At 57.2% G+C, this 14,817-nt stretch overlaps 1 protein-coding gene across 1 annotated transcript in view; it reads left to right on the top strand.

The window, feature by feature from the left end:
• The window catches only part of CPXM2 (carboxypeptidase X, M14 family member 2), an 82,025-nt gene that overhangs the window by 49,537 nt on the left and 17,671 nt on the right, over positions 1-14,817 (top strand). The window contains exons 5-7 of the mRNA XM_028512868.2: positions 3,249-3,333; positions 4,223-4,373; positions 9,558-9,646. Coding sequence (XP_028368669.1) covers positions 3,249-3,333; positions 4,223-4,373; positions 9,558-9,646 — 325 coding nt within the window. The remainder of the gene's footprint in view (positions 1-3,248; positions 3,334-4,222; positions 4,374-9,557; positions 9,647-14,817) is intronic.

Raw genomic sequence — 14,817 nt, 5'->3', positions numbered from 1 at the left:
CAGGACGTCCTTCAGCTTCTCTCAAACCGCTTTCCGGTGTTACAGCCAGAGAACGTGCAGCTCCCGCTGTGTGGTGGTCTTTTCATGGCGCGAAGGTGGTCTGCCCTGCACCCAGCCGGTGCTGGGCCCGGGGGCCCTCGCTGCGCGGGGCTGGCTGCACTCTCCAGATGGCCTTTTTGTAGATATATATTTTCTCCAGGTTGAGGAAGTTTCTCTCTATGCCTAGTTTAAGAGGGTTTTTTTTTTCCTTTTAAATTCAAATGGCTATCCAATTTTCTCAAGTGCGTTTTCTGCATCTGTCAAAAGGACTATATGATTTTCCTGCTCAGTTCCGTTTCTCTGGTGGGTTACACGGACTGGTCACAAGTGTGGCTAACCCATCTGTAGGTGTCTGGAATAAATCCCGCTTGGTGGTGATGTATTATCCTGTTTATATGTCCCTGGGTTCTACTGGGCGATAAGCTGCTTGGGAGTTCCTGGATCTATGCTTATGAAAGAAGTGTTTCTATGATTTTGCTTTTTTGTAATATCCTCATCAGATTTTGATATCAAGGTTCTGCCAAATTCATAGTTGGGAAATGCTTCCAATTTTCTGAAAACAATTTTTTAAAAGTGCTGTTTGTTCCGTAGACATTGGGAAGGATGCAGCCTCGTCCCTCTCTCCTTGGCCTCCAGGAACCTCAGCTTCCTTGGAGTCCCCAAAGGACTGTAGTATCTCCTTCCTCTGTGAAGTGCTTCTACTCCAGAGGCAGGCACAGACCCTACCAGGTAGTTTTAGAAAGGAGTATACAATTTCAAATGGAACTAAGCTCTGAAAGAAGGAAATAGGCAAGAAATCAGCCAGACTGGAGGATTAGGACAGGCTAATCTGATAAGGTTTGAGGTCTGGCTGCTTTAGAGGCAGACTGGGCACAGGGGAGGAAGAGGAGTCCAGATGGTGGACCAGTGGAAGGGTGTGTGCAAAGGCCCTGAGGCAAGAGACAGTATAGCCAGTACCAGGGACGGAAAGGAAGAGCCTAGGAAACAGGAGGTCAGCAAGGGTCTGGTAGGACATGGGAGGATTCTGGTCTTCATACTGAAATAAGAGGCATGTTTTAGCAGGATGACCTAACGTTTCACTAGAAAAGTGAGCCTCTGGCTGCAGGATGCACTTGAACGCCAAGGAGACCCATGGTCAGCAGCAACTGTAATAGGAAAAATGGGCCAGGCTGGGAGTGGGGGGGCGGTGAAGGCGGAGAGAGTTGGATACATCCTAAGACAAGGTGGGAGGTAAAACTGACAGAACTCGGTGACAAATTCAACACTAGGGAGGGAGGGAGTGTGGGGTGCCAAGGATGACTCTGGGTCCCCGTGGGTGGGTGGACGGTGGTTCCTTTCCTGAGGCAGGGACCGGCTGGTGTGAAATGAATCCTTGGGTTTGGGGCGGGTTCCCTTTGCAAGGTCACTGACCTGCTGGGTGGTGAGGCGGAAGGGGCCGAGGCCGGGCCGCAGGTCTGCAGTCCAGAGCGAGGTCTGAGCCAGTAAGCGGGGAACCATCCCCCAAGCTCAGTTGAAGATTTGTCCGTGTGTCTTTAAGTCTGTGTGGCTGTGACTTGGCTTTTGTGTCCTTTCCTCTCTCGGCTTCTCTTTGGAGAACTTGCTTCCTGTTCCTTTCTGCTCTACCTCACTGTCCATGGGCTCAGCTCTTGGTGTCCCTGCGGGGCCTGAGGTGCAGGTGAGCAGCAAACGGAGCGGCAGGTGCACGCCACTTGGAAACAACTTAAGCGTGGGGACCAGGTTGCTATTTTGGGTGAGGACAATTCACGGTACAGAGGACACGAGCTGTCATTGAGGTGCCCTTTTGAAAGGCATGCTTACTGCATCCGAGTGTGCAGAGGTGGGCCCCTCCAAGCAGGAGCGTGGTGGTGGGTAGGGTCCAGCTGCCAGCGGGCATCAGCCGGAGCCGGGGGGCGGGAGGGAGGAACAGAGGAGAGGGTTCGAGGTGAGGGTGTGTTTCCAGATGCATGGAAGTGCCGAAGAATAGTTTTTTTGTGACAAGTCAGCCAAATGGACCAGAACGAGTAGAACCCGCCACTCTTCCTAAATAAATTTAACCAGACAGGTGGTTCAGACCACAAACTCAGAACTTCACTGGGGCTGAGCTGCATCCTGAGTCTGACATTTTGCAGCATGGAAGGATGCCACACGGGTCTGCTGGCGGAATGTCCTAGAAGATCAGTGAATTGCGCTGTGGTCGAATATTTTAAAAATTAAAAAGGAGCCCTGGCTGGTGTAGCTCAGTGGATTGAGCACAGGCTGGGAACCAGTGTCCCAGGTTCAATTCCCAGCCAGGGTACATTCCTGGGTTGCAGGCCAGAACCCCCAGCAACCACACATTGATGTTTCTCTCTCTCTCTATCTCCCTCCCTTCCCTCTCTAAAAATAAATAAATAAAAATCTTAGAAGAAAATTAAAAAGGATGATGCTCGGTGAGACTTTTCTGTATTGCGTGACGATTAATGTTACAAGAAACGGGGGCAGAGAGGGAAGAAAGCGTTTTTCACAGGAAGGTTGTCTAGACAGACAAGCCCGTCACATGGAGCTCCGCTCTGGGAAGTCAGGTCAGGGCGTCTCACCCTGTCACTTCTGCGCAGGGGCCTAGCTCTGGACCCAGCTGTCACTGGATTGTCGCTGGGGCAGAGGCTGGACTATGTGGCTGCGGCGGCCAAGGAGAAACCCAGTGTCCCTTAGAGACTCGGGCTGTCATTGGTTGCTGGGTTCTCATTGGTTAGGTTCCCGAATCAGCTTCCCAAATGAAGCTTGGAGCCCAACTCGCAACTTCTACCGAGGTTAGTTTTCCGAGTGTGACTCTATTAAACTGCCACCGTGTGTGACACCGATGTCCACCATGAACAGGTATCTACCCACTGGTCCGTCCTCTCGGGTGTGGCCAACATTTCGTGCTTGCTAGGGGCCAGGAGCTGTTCTAAGTGTTTAAAGGGCACTAACCATTCAACGTGTGTGTTCCTTCTTGAAGCTCAGTACTTTATTCTTTATTTTAGTCCACAGAAAGCCTGCTCTGCATTTTTATGTAATGGCCTTCTTCAGAAAGCTCCGTGCTGTTATGGTTTCCATGTATAGGAATACACTGTGGCCCAGGCCCAGGCCACGGCGAGGGGCAGCCTACTGTGCGCACTGCGGCCCGTCTCCATGGAAGAGGTCGGCCCTTTTAGAGAGTGTGGTCCCATCCATGTTTTCTTTCCTCGTAGGAGTGACTGGGTGACCTCCTACAAGGTCATGGTGAGCAATGACAGCCACACGTGGGTCACCGTTAAGAATGGATCTGGAGACATGGTGAGTTTCTCTTCTTCCCTCCACCTGGGTGCCTGGCGGTGCGGGCTCTGCAGGGACAGGCCGTGGGCACCCAGCGAGTGCTGGCCCCAGGGCGTTTGCTGATTTCACGTCAACACAAACTGACCTTGGGGTCTCATGGAGAATGACCACCCCCTTCCGTGCGCGGCAGCACAGCACCAAGGGGCCTGCATTCAGGGCTCACGTAAAATTCAGAGCTGCTGGGGGACAGTCTGTCCCACGGGTCCCAGGTTAGCCCTGGAGGTCGTGTGGCCCTCAAAGGATGGGGGGCACCTCACAGCCGTTCAGTGATGGCAGTCCCCTGTCTCGCTGTCACGGCCCCGATGGTCGGCTCCAGGGTTTCCTCCAGGGTGGCCAGTTCTCATCACGTCCTCTCCTCCTCAGGCTCTCAAGGGCTCGCTCCTGACTCCGTCTCCGGGGTCCTGCACAGTCTGACCGTAGCCTCTGTTTTCAACCATCTTTTCCGTTCTTACCCTGCCCCCCACATTCCCACGTTCCAGAACGCAGTGAGTCTGCATCTCGGGCCCCTCCAGACACCTCCGCTGTTCTTCAGAACCTTTCCCATCCCTACAGACCTGAGTAGCTGGCCTCCAAGGCCCATTCCCACGGCCCCTCATCCCTGAAGCTTTGCCCAATCCTTCCCCCCCAGAAACCCAGAGCTCCGTGGCTGTCCCTTTGCCATGGCACCCATTGGCTTCACCTGTGATGTCTCCGTAGGACCCCTCACCCCCAAGGTGGGGGGCTTCCTGGGAGCAGGGGCCAGGCCCGAGTTGGTTCTTCTTCCTCCTCCGTGCCCAGCACACAAGCGGCATCCCCATCGCGTGCATTACGGACTCTCTGACCCCTCCCTTCCCCCTGTGTGTGTCCTCAGATATTCGAGGGCAACAGTGAAAAGGAGATCCCCGTTCTCAACGAGCTGCCGGTCCCCATGGTGGCCCGCTACATCCGTGTAAACCCGCAGTCCTGGTTTGACGGCGGCAGCGTCTGCCTGCGGATGGAGGTGCTTGGCTGCCCGCTGCCAGGTGGGTCCGCCCCCTGCCCCCCATTCCCGCCGGGGCCTCGCCAAGGCCGGTGGAGAGAAACCAGGCGGGCTCGTCCTCGAGTAAAAAGAGACTCACATCTACTGCAAAATATTTAGAACACATGGGTCAGCCAAAAGACAAATAAACACAAACCTCCCATGCTCCCACTCCGAAAACACCCCGTGGGCATTCGGGGCCTCGCAGTAACACGCCAGCTCTGGTTTGCCCGCTGGGATTTGAAGATGGTGCCTATTTCAAGGTTGAACATTCACTCCACGCTACCGCCCACACCCACACGGTGACACATTTAAATGTCCTTGAGTGTGCCTGCCGCACTGGGTGGGGGAAGTGGTAGGAGTTAATTTTAAACTTGACCATGCACTCCGAGTCTTTCCATGTGAGGAGCTGCGCGTGGCGGGCTGCGTCCTTGGGTGGATGTGTGTCCCTTGGGATGAGGGAGCCGCTGACCCTTGGATCCCTCGGTGATCAAGTCCTCAATGATGGTCCCTCCCCCCTTGTCTGTCAGTAGGTAGTTGAAGGACGCAGTGAAAAGGAGACCCCCCCGTTCTCAAAGGGCGGCTCCATGGTCACGCAGAGGGGTCCGGCCGTGACCTCAGGGTGGCAGAAAGGAGGGGGCTTGGATTCTTGAGGGCCACCTGGGTCCTCGCTGGGTCTGCTCTGGACAGGCTGATCTGGTCCGGCCCCTGGCGGGCCCTGCCTGGCCTTGCATCTGTGCCCGCATGGGGTCTGTAGGGGGTAGCCTCTTCCTCCTGACCGGGCGTCTCTAGGCACCTGGCCCCGGGAACATCCCGAAGGCCCTTCCTTGGGACCCGTCGGAATTTGCACGTCCCCGTCCACTCCGGCCAGGCCACAGGGAAGAAGGGGCGCTGACTGGGGTCCTGTCTCCTCTCTTTTCCCGTTCTGGTGCAGCGTGAGACCCGGCCTTGCTCCCTGGGGCTTCCCGTCCCTCCAGCACTCCCGTGGCGGGGGGCAGGAAGGGCGCCACCCACTCTGGTGTCCGCACATCCCCACCATGCTGTCCCCACAGGCGTCCCATCCCCCACCATGTACTCGCTTGACGGCGTTTTCAAAGCGTATTTAATGTCACTTATGGCTTGTCTCTCAGTCCCCTAAAGCTTCTGATCTTGCTTTGCCAACTCTGAAGTCGGGGAACAGAGTCTCCGGACTGGTGGGAAGGATGGGTCTCTCTGCCCGCCCGCCCCCCGCACGCCGGACGGGCACTCTGTGGTGTGTTTGTTCGTACTGATTACACAGCTTCTCTCGTGTCATTGACGCCGTCAGGGACCATCCGTCTGGTGGGTGGATGCCTTTGTCCTGGTTCATGGGCAGACACGCGTGTTTTAATCTGCTGTTTAGAGCTGGACATTCAGTGGTTCCAAAGTATGTTGTTCCACGGTGAACATCTTCGTTTCTGTGTCTTTGTGCGTGTCCGGGATTATCGTATAACTTATAGGACGATTCAATTGTAGGGTCACAGTTAAATTCGATGACGGAAAGTGGGATCGCTGGTGTGCAGGGCATGTGCGTCTTCAAGGCCGACCCAGGAGAATGCCGGAGGCCTCTGGTCTCCCGTCTGGGCCTGCTTCGGGGGCTGACTCTTCCTGGAATTGCAGTCCCGGGTCCCGCCTGCTGCCGCCCGGGGCCTGCGGGCTGTCCCGAGCACACGGTGTGTGAGGCCCAGGTGTGGGCAGGTGTCTTCGGGGCCCTCTCTGCACCAGGCCAGCGGGCTGGCCCTCCGTGCCTCTCGGCACGGCCTCCGTCTGCTTGCTTCAAAGAGCGGGTCCCAGTTTCTCGCGGTGCGCAGGAGTCCATCTGCTGCCGGGAGGGCAAAGGGCAGCCTCGAGAGTCCCTGATCAACATAACAACCATGTCCCTGTGACGTTATTCTTGCGGTGTGTGTGTGTGTGTGTGTGTGTGCTTGAAGTCAGGTCCTGGAGGCAATTCAAGCCCCGCAAAGACAGAGCTAGAGTGACGGTGTGAAATCTGGGGGTTTTCAAGGACAAGCCGGAATGGCTCTGTTTTCCAACCCCAGATACTTAGGGCCACTTTTCCTCTAGAAGCTACATAGCAGTCTGCCCAGAGGGGAGCACGCCTTGACACATGCTGCCCCTGGTGGTCATCTCCTAGGGCCCAGGTGGCACATGCCCCCCCCCCCTGCCCCCACATGGTCGGCACAGTCCATTTGTGCAAGGTAGCGAGGCCAAAGGCAAGGACGGAAGGCCCAGCCGACTCGGCCACTCACACCGGACATTGCCACGTGGTCTAAATGCGGTCCCCGGAGCCTCATCTTCCCGGAACTCCTGTGTGTGAGGAATTCTCTTACCTTTGCTTCTGCTTCTCCTGGTTCTGTACCTCCATCCCTCACCTCACATCCTGGGGACTCTCAGGTGCGGGCAGAGGAGGTCCCGATTCTTTTTAAGACTTCCAGAATAGCGTTTCCAGAGATTTCTGCACCGGAAGCTGAAGCACCCTATACCGTGGTCTATCGATAGGGTTCTTACAGCTCAGAGGTAGAGGGAGTGAGGGGTGTTGCGTGATTGGGCACAGAGCTTCCGGTTTGCAAGACAAGAGCGTGCTAGAAAGTCCGGGCCCCAGGAGGGCCTGGCTCGGTCCTCGCTCATCTGCTTCCCTTGAGTGCTGGGCTCCCCACAGGTTCCCAGTGAAACGCTGGATCCGGTCAGAATAAACGGACGAGCAGAGAAGGATTTGCTCAAAACGTGGGAGGCAGGAAGTGGTGAAAAAGGCTCACTGTGGTTTTGAGGCCGCTCTGAGATTTGTACCTATGTGTTTAGGCAAATGGAGTCATCTTAAGGCTGGGAGAGCGGGGCCCAGCGTGGGGCCCTTCTGTAGAGTTCTGGGATTTTCTTCGGCCCCTCCTAAGAACCGTGGAGGCATAACCTGTGTTCACAGAGACAAAGGAGGCTTTACGGAGTTTTGGAAAGAGGCCCCTGGGACTCCGGGGCGTTGAATAGCTCTTAGAACACAGCACGCCTGTACGTTAAGTGTAAATTAATGTGAAAAATACGCCGTGCCTTCGCTTTGAAACCCGGAGGTTTGGAACTCAAAGGAAAGGCAGCTTGCCTGAGGGTGGGGTCAGCCCGCGGTCCCCGAAGGAAAGCCTTGAAAAGTAATGGGGGTTGGGAGGAGGGAGGCTTTTGGCTCCAACTGAATTGCTTTTGCTTTCTCTTCTGGACAAAGTGCCAGCTGGCCCTCCCCCATGATTTCTCTTTAATGACAGCCATTCGTTTCTAATAGCATTACTGGCGAGCCTTCTGTGAGCATGAAAAACTGTCTTTTTATTGTCGGGGCCTGTATGTGATTTTCAGCTCCATGCGTGAGGCCTCAGTTTCAGGAGCGAAGTCGGTCCTGACCCGCAGCCGTGGGGACACAGACGTGCGGCTGGCTCAGGCGACCGCAGATGCGTGCTTGGCGCACTGCGTCCCTCGTTCCTGCCGGCAGAGCGCTCGGTCCGTTCACACGGCACTTCTCCACCCTCTGAGCCTGCGAGGTCACAGGGGAGTTTTTAAAAATGCACACTCTGATTCAGTAGGTCTGGGCTGGGTCCCACCAGCAGCCACACCGCCGGTCTGGGGACCACGCTTGGTGGCAGGAATCAGGACTCACGGCTCCTGATGCCACCGGGAGCATCGCCTGCCACTGCCCCTGCCTCCGCCTCCAGACTCACCCCTCCAGCCACTGGGATCCAACCCACGCCTGCTGCAGCTCCAACCTTGGCTTACGTGGTTCCCGGGCTAGCACATTGACCTGCGTTAATCCCTGTCTTCTGGCCCTGGCTGGGTAGCTCAGTTGGTTAGAGCATCGTCCCAATGTGCCAAGATTGCAGGTTCGATCCCCGGTCAGGGCACATGCAAGAATCAACCAGTGAATGCATGAATAAGTGGAACAACACATACATGTTTCTGTCTCTCTTTCTCTCAAATCCATCAATCAATAAAGCATCGTGTTCTCTCTGGGGGAGGGAGATCAGAGCTGGCCGGGGTTTCTGGCCGAGTCCCCCAGGTGGAGACGACACCGGGCTAGCCGAGGGTCTATTGTCTTGCTACTTTGTGTCGGGTCGGGAGAAAGACCTCAGGGCCCACTGAGTGGTCCCTTCTCCTCCTCCTCCTGCTCCTTCCTCCCTGTCTCTCCTTTCTGCTCAGTGTTCTCTGTTTTGTAATCATATAAACAATGCCTGCTTATATAGTCAGAAGCACGAAAGGAAAAAGAGTCCATTTATATGGAGGGGAATTAAGTCTAGGGCAGCCATGTCCTCCGCAGACCCCGAATCCCAGGCCCCAGGGGTGACCCCTGTTAATGCCTCCTGGTTACACCTATGGGTGCTTCCACCCAGCCACAGAACCCCAGCTGCCCCGGCCTAGCTAACGGGTTAGGGAGTCTTTGTCTCATGTGAGTGGAAGTCCCAAGGACCGCTAGGATCCAGGGCTGGGCCCCTCATCAGCTCCTGATGTTATTGGGGTTCTCTCTGTCCTGTCCCCGGGATGATTCTCACACACTCCTCCTCTGTGACATTAAAGCCCTTTCCTTCTGTCTGGACCAGTAAGAGTGGCCAGGGGATGCTGTGCTCTGATTGGCTTAGTCCCGTCACATTGGACCCCTGCTGCTGGGGCTGCGGTATGTTTCCGGGAAGTGGGGAAGGGGGCTCCCAAAGGCCACAGGCTTCTGCGAGGAAGGGAGGCAGTGGGCTGGTGGCTGGGCAAGCAACTAGCAGTGTGCAGCAGACTTCCAAACATTTCCATTTATGCGTGCGGTGTGGCATTCATTCATTCAGTCCTGAGTTTGCCAGACACCCAGATCATTCCAACCAATACCAGCAATAAATCAATGAGAGGGGTGCCAGTGTGTTTCTGTTTATGGGGGAAGAAACTAAGGCAGGGACTCTCTCCAGGGATGTGCCCAGGGCCATGCAGCACGTAATTGGAAAAGCAGAGGTTGGAGCCCAGGCATTCTGGTCCGGGCCCACACTCTCCATCACTGGGTAGTTCTGACTCATAGGAAGCTTCTAGAAAGTTGTCTCTCCCGCCTCCGTGGGGATGTGAGAAGCTGGGGATTGGGCTGTGTCCCCACGTGAGCCAGGCACTGGGTAGCACCGCCACAAGGAAGCGGGTGATGCCCATGAATTCAAAACCGCGTCTCTCCCCCTAGACCCGAACAACTACTACCACCGGCGGAACGAGATGACCACCACCGACGACCTGGACTTCAGACACCACAACTACAGGGAGATGCGCCAGGTGAGGCCCGGCTGTGTGGGGCGCCCCGGGCCGCGGGTCCGGCGGGAAGCACACAGGTGCTGACTTCCAGAAACGAGGATGCTGTGTTGGGGACAGGGTCCGGACGGTCCCTTCGGTTTGCCGAAGCCACACGAATGTGGTTTCGAGGTGGAGAATGCGAGAAGGCACGTGGCCAGGGTAAGGCTGGCTCCCTCACCAGCAGACGGTCGGAATAGAATCCGACCCCAGACGTGTCTGACTTGGGGCTCTAGTCCCCAAGCATCCCTGCGTGTCTGAGCGCTTCCCGGGTTTGAGGATGCCGGTCGTACGAGGCATCCAGGAGGAAGGGGCTCTAGAGTGACGGCGGTGGCGGCAACGGCAGGAAGCCCTCCCGTAGGACCCGCGCTGACTTCCCTTCACCGCCTGTATGGCCGTGGTCGGTGCTCCCACCCAGCCTGGGCCCGGGGAGAGGGGCTCATTATCCTTACCCTCCTGATGGGGACACTGGGTTGCTGAGCATTCACAACCCCGCCCTTGGTTGTTCAGATGGTCAGATTCTCGGTCCTCGCTGCACCCACCTGGGGACGCTGGAAAAATGCCTGCATTTGAGCCCCTCCTCGGGGCCAGTTAAAGCGGAATCTTCAGCAGAAGGGCTCAGGGGTCTAAATATGTTAAAGCTCTCCTTACGATGCTGGTGTGCAGCTCAGCTCCAGTGCCCCTGGCTGACACCCTCCCAGCCCTGAGTCCTTGTGCACTGTGAGGAGGGAACGGCAACCCCAGATGAACGCCCCCAGCTTAACTACGGGAGCCGAGGGCTTCTGAGCTCTGGTGGGCGCATGCATGCTGGGTGTGGGGTGGGGTGGGGAAGGAGGGACCAGACATTCACAGGAACAGGCTGCAAGAGCAGTCCCTGTCCCCGATGCTTTGCCTCCCAACTCCTGTCCAGGGCCTGCTCCCAGTGTGGCTCCGAAAAGTGCGGGGGAGGGGAGGGTGGGTGCCGGCAAACGAGACACCCTTAGGTATCAAAGAAGCTGTTCGAAGAAAGAGAACGAACAGAGAAGTGCCCTCATGAATCCATTGACAGGACAAGGGTTCACGGAGGCCAAACTAACATGGCTCCAAGCACGGCCTCCTGGGCGCTGAGAAAAGGACCCAGCTGCCTCGTGCAAGTTCAGGAGCAATTAGGCTGAGCCCAGAGGGCTCTCTGGCTCATCCGAGGGAGGCGGCGAACCGGTCTGTCTCCATGTCATTTAACTGGAGACACGCACACAGCTTCCAGACACCTGTCAGCACGGACTTGGAGGTGGGATGTGCCAAAGGGATTGTCTTGCTGTCTCGCTCTTCAGAAATCAGGGCAATGCGTTTGGACTTGAGGCCGGTGAGTCATCCTGCTGCCCTCCACTCCGGGGTGTTGACGCGGCTCTGCTCGCTGCTCCGCTGCATGGAGCACTTGCGTGTTAACTCAGCTTCGCTCACTGCACATCTCAGGGCGTCCTTCAGGCCCAGGAGTTAGACAAACGTCAACTTGGTGCAATTATTGTCAAAAGCAATAACTCTACATGCGCTTCAGAATGAGCCAACTGCACAGAGTCCGTCCAGGTGACGTGTGTCCTTAAATAGTTGTCCCACATGCGGAGCTGGGGCTCTGCTCCTGGAAGAGATGGGGACTGTGCGTCCTCCCTCACGCAACTCTGGGCACCGTTTTCACTGGACGTTGAAGCTGAGGGAAACCTCGGCGTGGCCAGTGCTCCCCCACCTCCCCCCATGACGGTGGGTGGCCCGCCAAGGCCCCAGGGCCCAGCAGCCCTCAGCCGTGAGTGTCCGTCCATCCTGCAGGGTGTTCAATGGGGGGGCCAGTCTGCCACTTGGGCCCCTGGCTCCCAGGGGTGGGAGAGCAGCCAGCATTTCCAGCGGCCTCTCATATGGAGTCTGCTAGGTTACTGTAGGAGGCTTTCGACTTCAGGGAAAAAAACAAGATAGTTTATCCTAGAGTTGAGAGAGACATTCATAACAAACAAAAAATGAGAAGCAGCAGCGGGAGCAGGAAGACGGAGAGAAACGTAGGAAAAGGCACCGCCGTGGGAGGGAATGTCCTGAGAACGCTGTGCCTCCGTGGGCAGGAGGGTCTCCCGGAGCGGTGACCTGGAGGGCCCTGTTGTCCCCAGGCACGGGGAGGGGCGGGGCAGGGGGAGACCAGGACGCTGCCCAGACACTCGTCCCCGAGGGAGAAGGAGTTAACTATTCCCGGAGAGCCGAAGGCCTTCACAGCACGGGTCCCACGTACAGCTGCTTAGCATGCGTTTGCCTGCTTGCACCTCGTGTCTCCTGCCTTTGGGGCCATGAGGCCAGAGACTCATTTTATCATAAACTCATAATGTGTACTCGGTGGATGTCTGTTTGAGGTCCTCTCAGGGCAGATACGTGGGGAGCAGGAGGGAGAAAAGGCTGGCCTGGTTGGCTATGGTTCGGGGGGCTCTGATGGAGCTGGGGCGGGCCAGGCCTGTGCAGGCAGACACCGACCGGGGGGCTCCGAGCAGTCAGGGCAGCAAGGGCCAAGCAAGAGCCATCATTCCAGCGACATCATTCTGGAATAGTGGGCCGTCTGCTGGGAGCTCAGTCCACCCGCGTGCTGGGGGAGGCTGCTGTGGGGAGTCGGAGCACCAGAGGTGGTTTCCACCAGATCGGAGCTCAGAGAGATCAGTCTGGAAGTTGTACAGAGGGCAGACCGATGGACACCAGTCAGTCCCCAGGAGGGGGACAGCCCCGGGGGGCAGTGGGGGGTGGGGGAGGCATTCCTGAGGTCGACCAGCTAGTCCTAGGCAGCTATGGGAGTGAGCTGGGGAGAGAGGGGACACTGGCGTGGTTCCTGGGGGGCGGATGGGGTGCCATCCACAAAGGGAGGAAGAGAGGCGGTTCTGAGGAAAAGGTTGCTTTGACTTTGGTGTGGAGCCCGGGGTTGCCAGGCTCCACAAGCTTGGAGAGTTCCGGCTGGTGGGTGGCGTGTGCTGCGCTGGAAAGGAGTCAGTGGAGACAGGAGCTGGAGTGCAGCCAGCTAGCCGTGTGGATTTCTGGGGCAGCAGAGGATGGCTGGGGCCGAGGGCCGAGGGCCGGGGAGCGGGGGTGAACTGCAAGCGGAGGGGCTGAGGCTGCCCCCGGGCGGGGGTGGCAACGTCAGGTAGCCAGGGCTCTGCAGCAGGCCCGCAGACCCAGACCAACGTGCTCCCAGTCCCCACCCGGGGGTGCCTCTCTTCCCGTGTTTCTCTCCCTCCTCCCTCGCTCGGGAATTCCTCTTCCACTCCCTCAGAGGCAGTGCTTGTTTCTTGGACAAAGGAGCGGAGATGGTGGAAGAGGACTCTCTCTCTTTCCCGTTTTAACGTTTTAACTCACTGGGGAACAACAGTCTATCAACAGCAAGTGCAAACCACAAGGCTACAAGTTAGTCATCCACGAACTCCCTGACCTCAAGAACCGGCGGTTTCCACGTCCCCCAGTTTCTGCCCAGTGTTTGCATCTCCACGGTCACGGCTTCCACACGAGTTTGTTTAGAGGGCGGTTGTGACCTTGCCCCGCTTTTCTCCGTTAACCCGGGACCCGTAGCCCCGTGTCACGCTGTCTCCCCAACTGTCATTGTGAGGACGTCCCCGTGAGCATGCGCCTCACTGGTCCCTCGGCCGTCTCCCCGCTCCGGAGCACGCGGGCAACCCCGGGACCGAATGAGACACCACAGCACCTGTCACCATGCACGTCGCTTTACTAACTATATCAACGGTCCCCTTCTGGCCTATTGCTAGAGACTGGATTGCCAGCAAAGGGGGCCATTTCTTCCCCGTCCTCCAGGAGAGGAGGGAAGCCACAGAGCCCGGAACTCAGGAGGCACACGGGCGCGGAGTTCGTTCCCATCGCGGAGACGAGGACGTGGGGTCTCGGTGCGTCCGGGTCTCGCTCACCCGGGTTCTCTTCTCCACCCGGTTTCCTTAGTGCCCCCCTCAGCTGGGTGTTGACACACTTTCAGTAATTATCCTCCCTCCCCCATGACTGTGTTGAGCAGGGTTGAGCTGTGGAGGGCCCCAGAGCATCATCACCCCTAAGGCTTTTAGTCCTCAAGAGCCAATTTCCGCCTCCTTGGAGGTGACAGCACCCTGAGGAGAAGGCGTGCCCCGAGGCAGCTATTTTCAGCGGGGCGCCTCGAGAATTTAAAACACGCTGTACCTGACCATTTACTCAGGGGCCCTGACCTCCTTTCCCTAAGACCGTCCAATTAAACAACGGCAACAGCCAACACCGCCATAGCGGTCCAGTGTGAATGAATCAACATTATACCTATTTTTTTTTGCCAGATTGACAAAAAATATATTTTTGGTGTGCCACAGAATTTTAGTAGGTAATGTGTCTTGAGATGAAAGGGGTTGAAAACCAGTGTTCCAAGGCCATGAAGACACTCTAGTCCTTCCTCGCAAGACCAAGACGCATCAAGACCCAAACGCCAACAAATCGTCTTTGACTGTTTCTGGGAACAGGCACGGTGGATCCACACCCGGGGCTCTGCAGGCGCGCCCGGCCACCGGGGAAGCCTCAGCAGGCCACCGTGCAGAGAGGGCTGTCAAGAAGCTTGTAAAAAAGATTCTTCGGCCGCCAGTGTTCTCATCCTCATGTGCAGAAAAGGCGCTCGTGACAACACAATAATGCTCTCTATTGCCACAGCCCAAAGAAGGAACATGTGGCTGGTTTGGTGACACTGGCCCGTGGGTAGGGTGGACAGAGGGGACTGACGAGTCATGGCTGAGAGCCTGTCCGAGGGAAGACGGTTTTTGCCTTTCTCCTACGTCAAGGTCATGACCTCTGACACAGGCGGCACATCTGCAGCAGCAGCAGCACGAGGGGGGGCGGGGTCGGCACGGAGTGCCAGCCAGGCTCCGTGCGGAGTGTGCGCACTCAATGCTCAGTCCAGGGCGAGCCGAGCGGCTGTGTGTCTGCAGCACTGGCGATGGGCCCGAAGGCCCGATGGCGCATCTCTGGCTGATCAGGGAAGCTGAGGTCGACGGCGCTGGAAGCAGAGAATGCAGTCCGCGGGGACCAGCGCACGGGGCCCCAGATCAGATGGCAGCTGTGCTGTGGCCGCCTTGCACGCAGGAGGGTCGCAGTGTGCCGCAGGAAGTCCGGCAGCGGCGACGGGCTGCTTTTCCTCGCTTTGC

This window comes from Phyllostomus discolor, chromosome 5 (assembly GCF_004126475.2).
Source record: "Phyllostomus discolor isolate MPI-MPIP mPhyDis1 chromosome 5, mPhyDis1.pri.v3, whole genome shotgun sequence".
In the NCBI taxonomy this organism is placed as follows: Eukaryota; Metazoa; Chordata; class Mammalia; order Chiroptera; family Phyllostomidae; genus Phyllostomus; species Phyllostomus discolor.
This window is presented reverse-complemented; position numbering and strand designations above follow the sequence as displayed.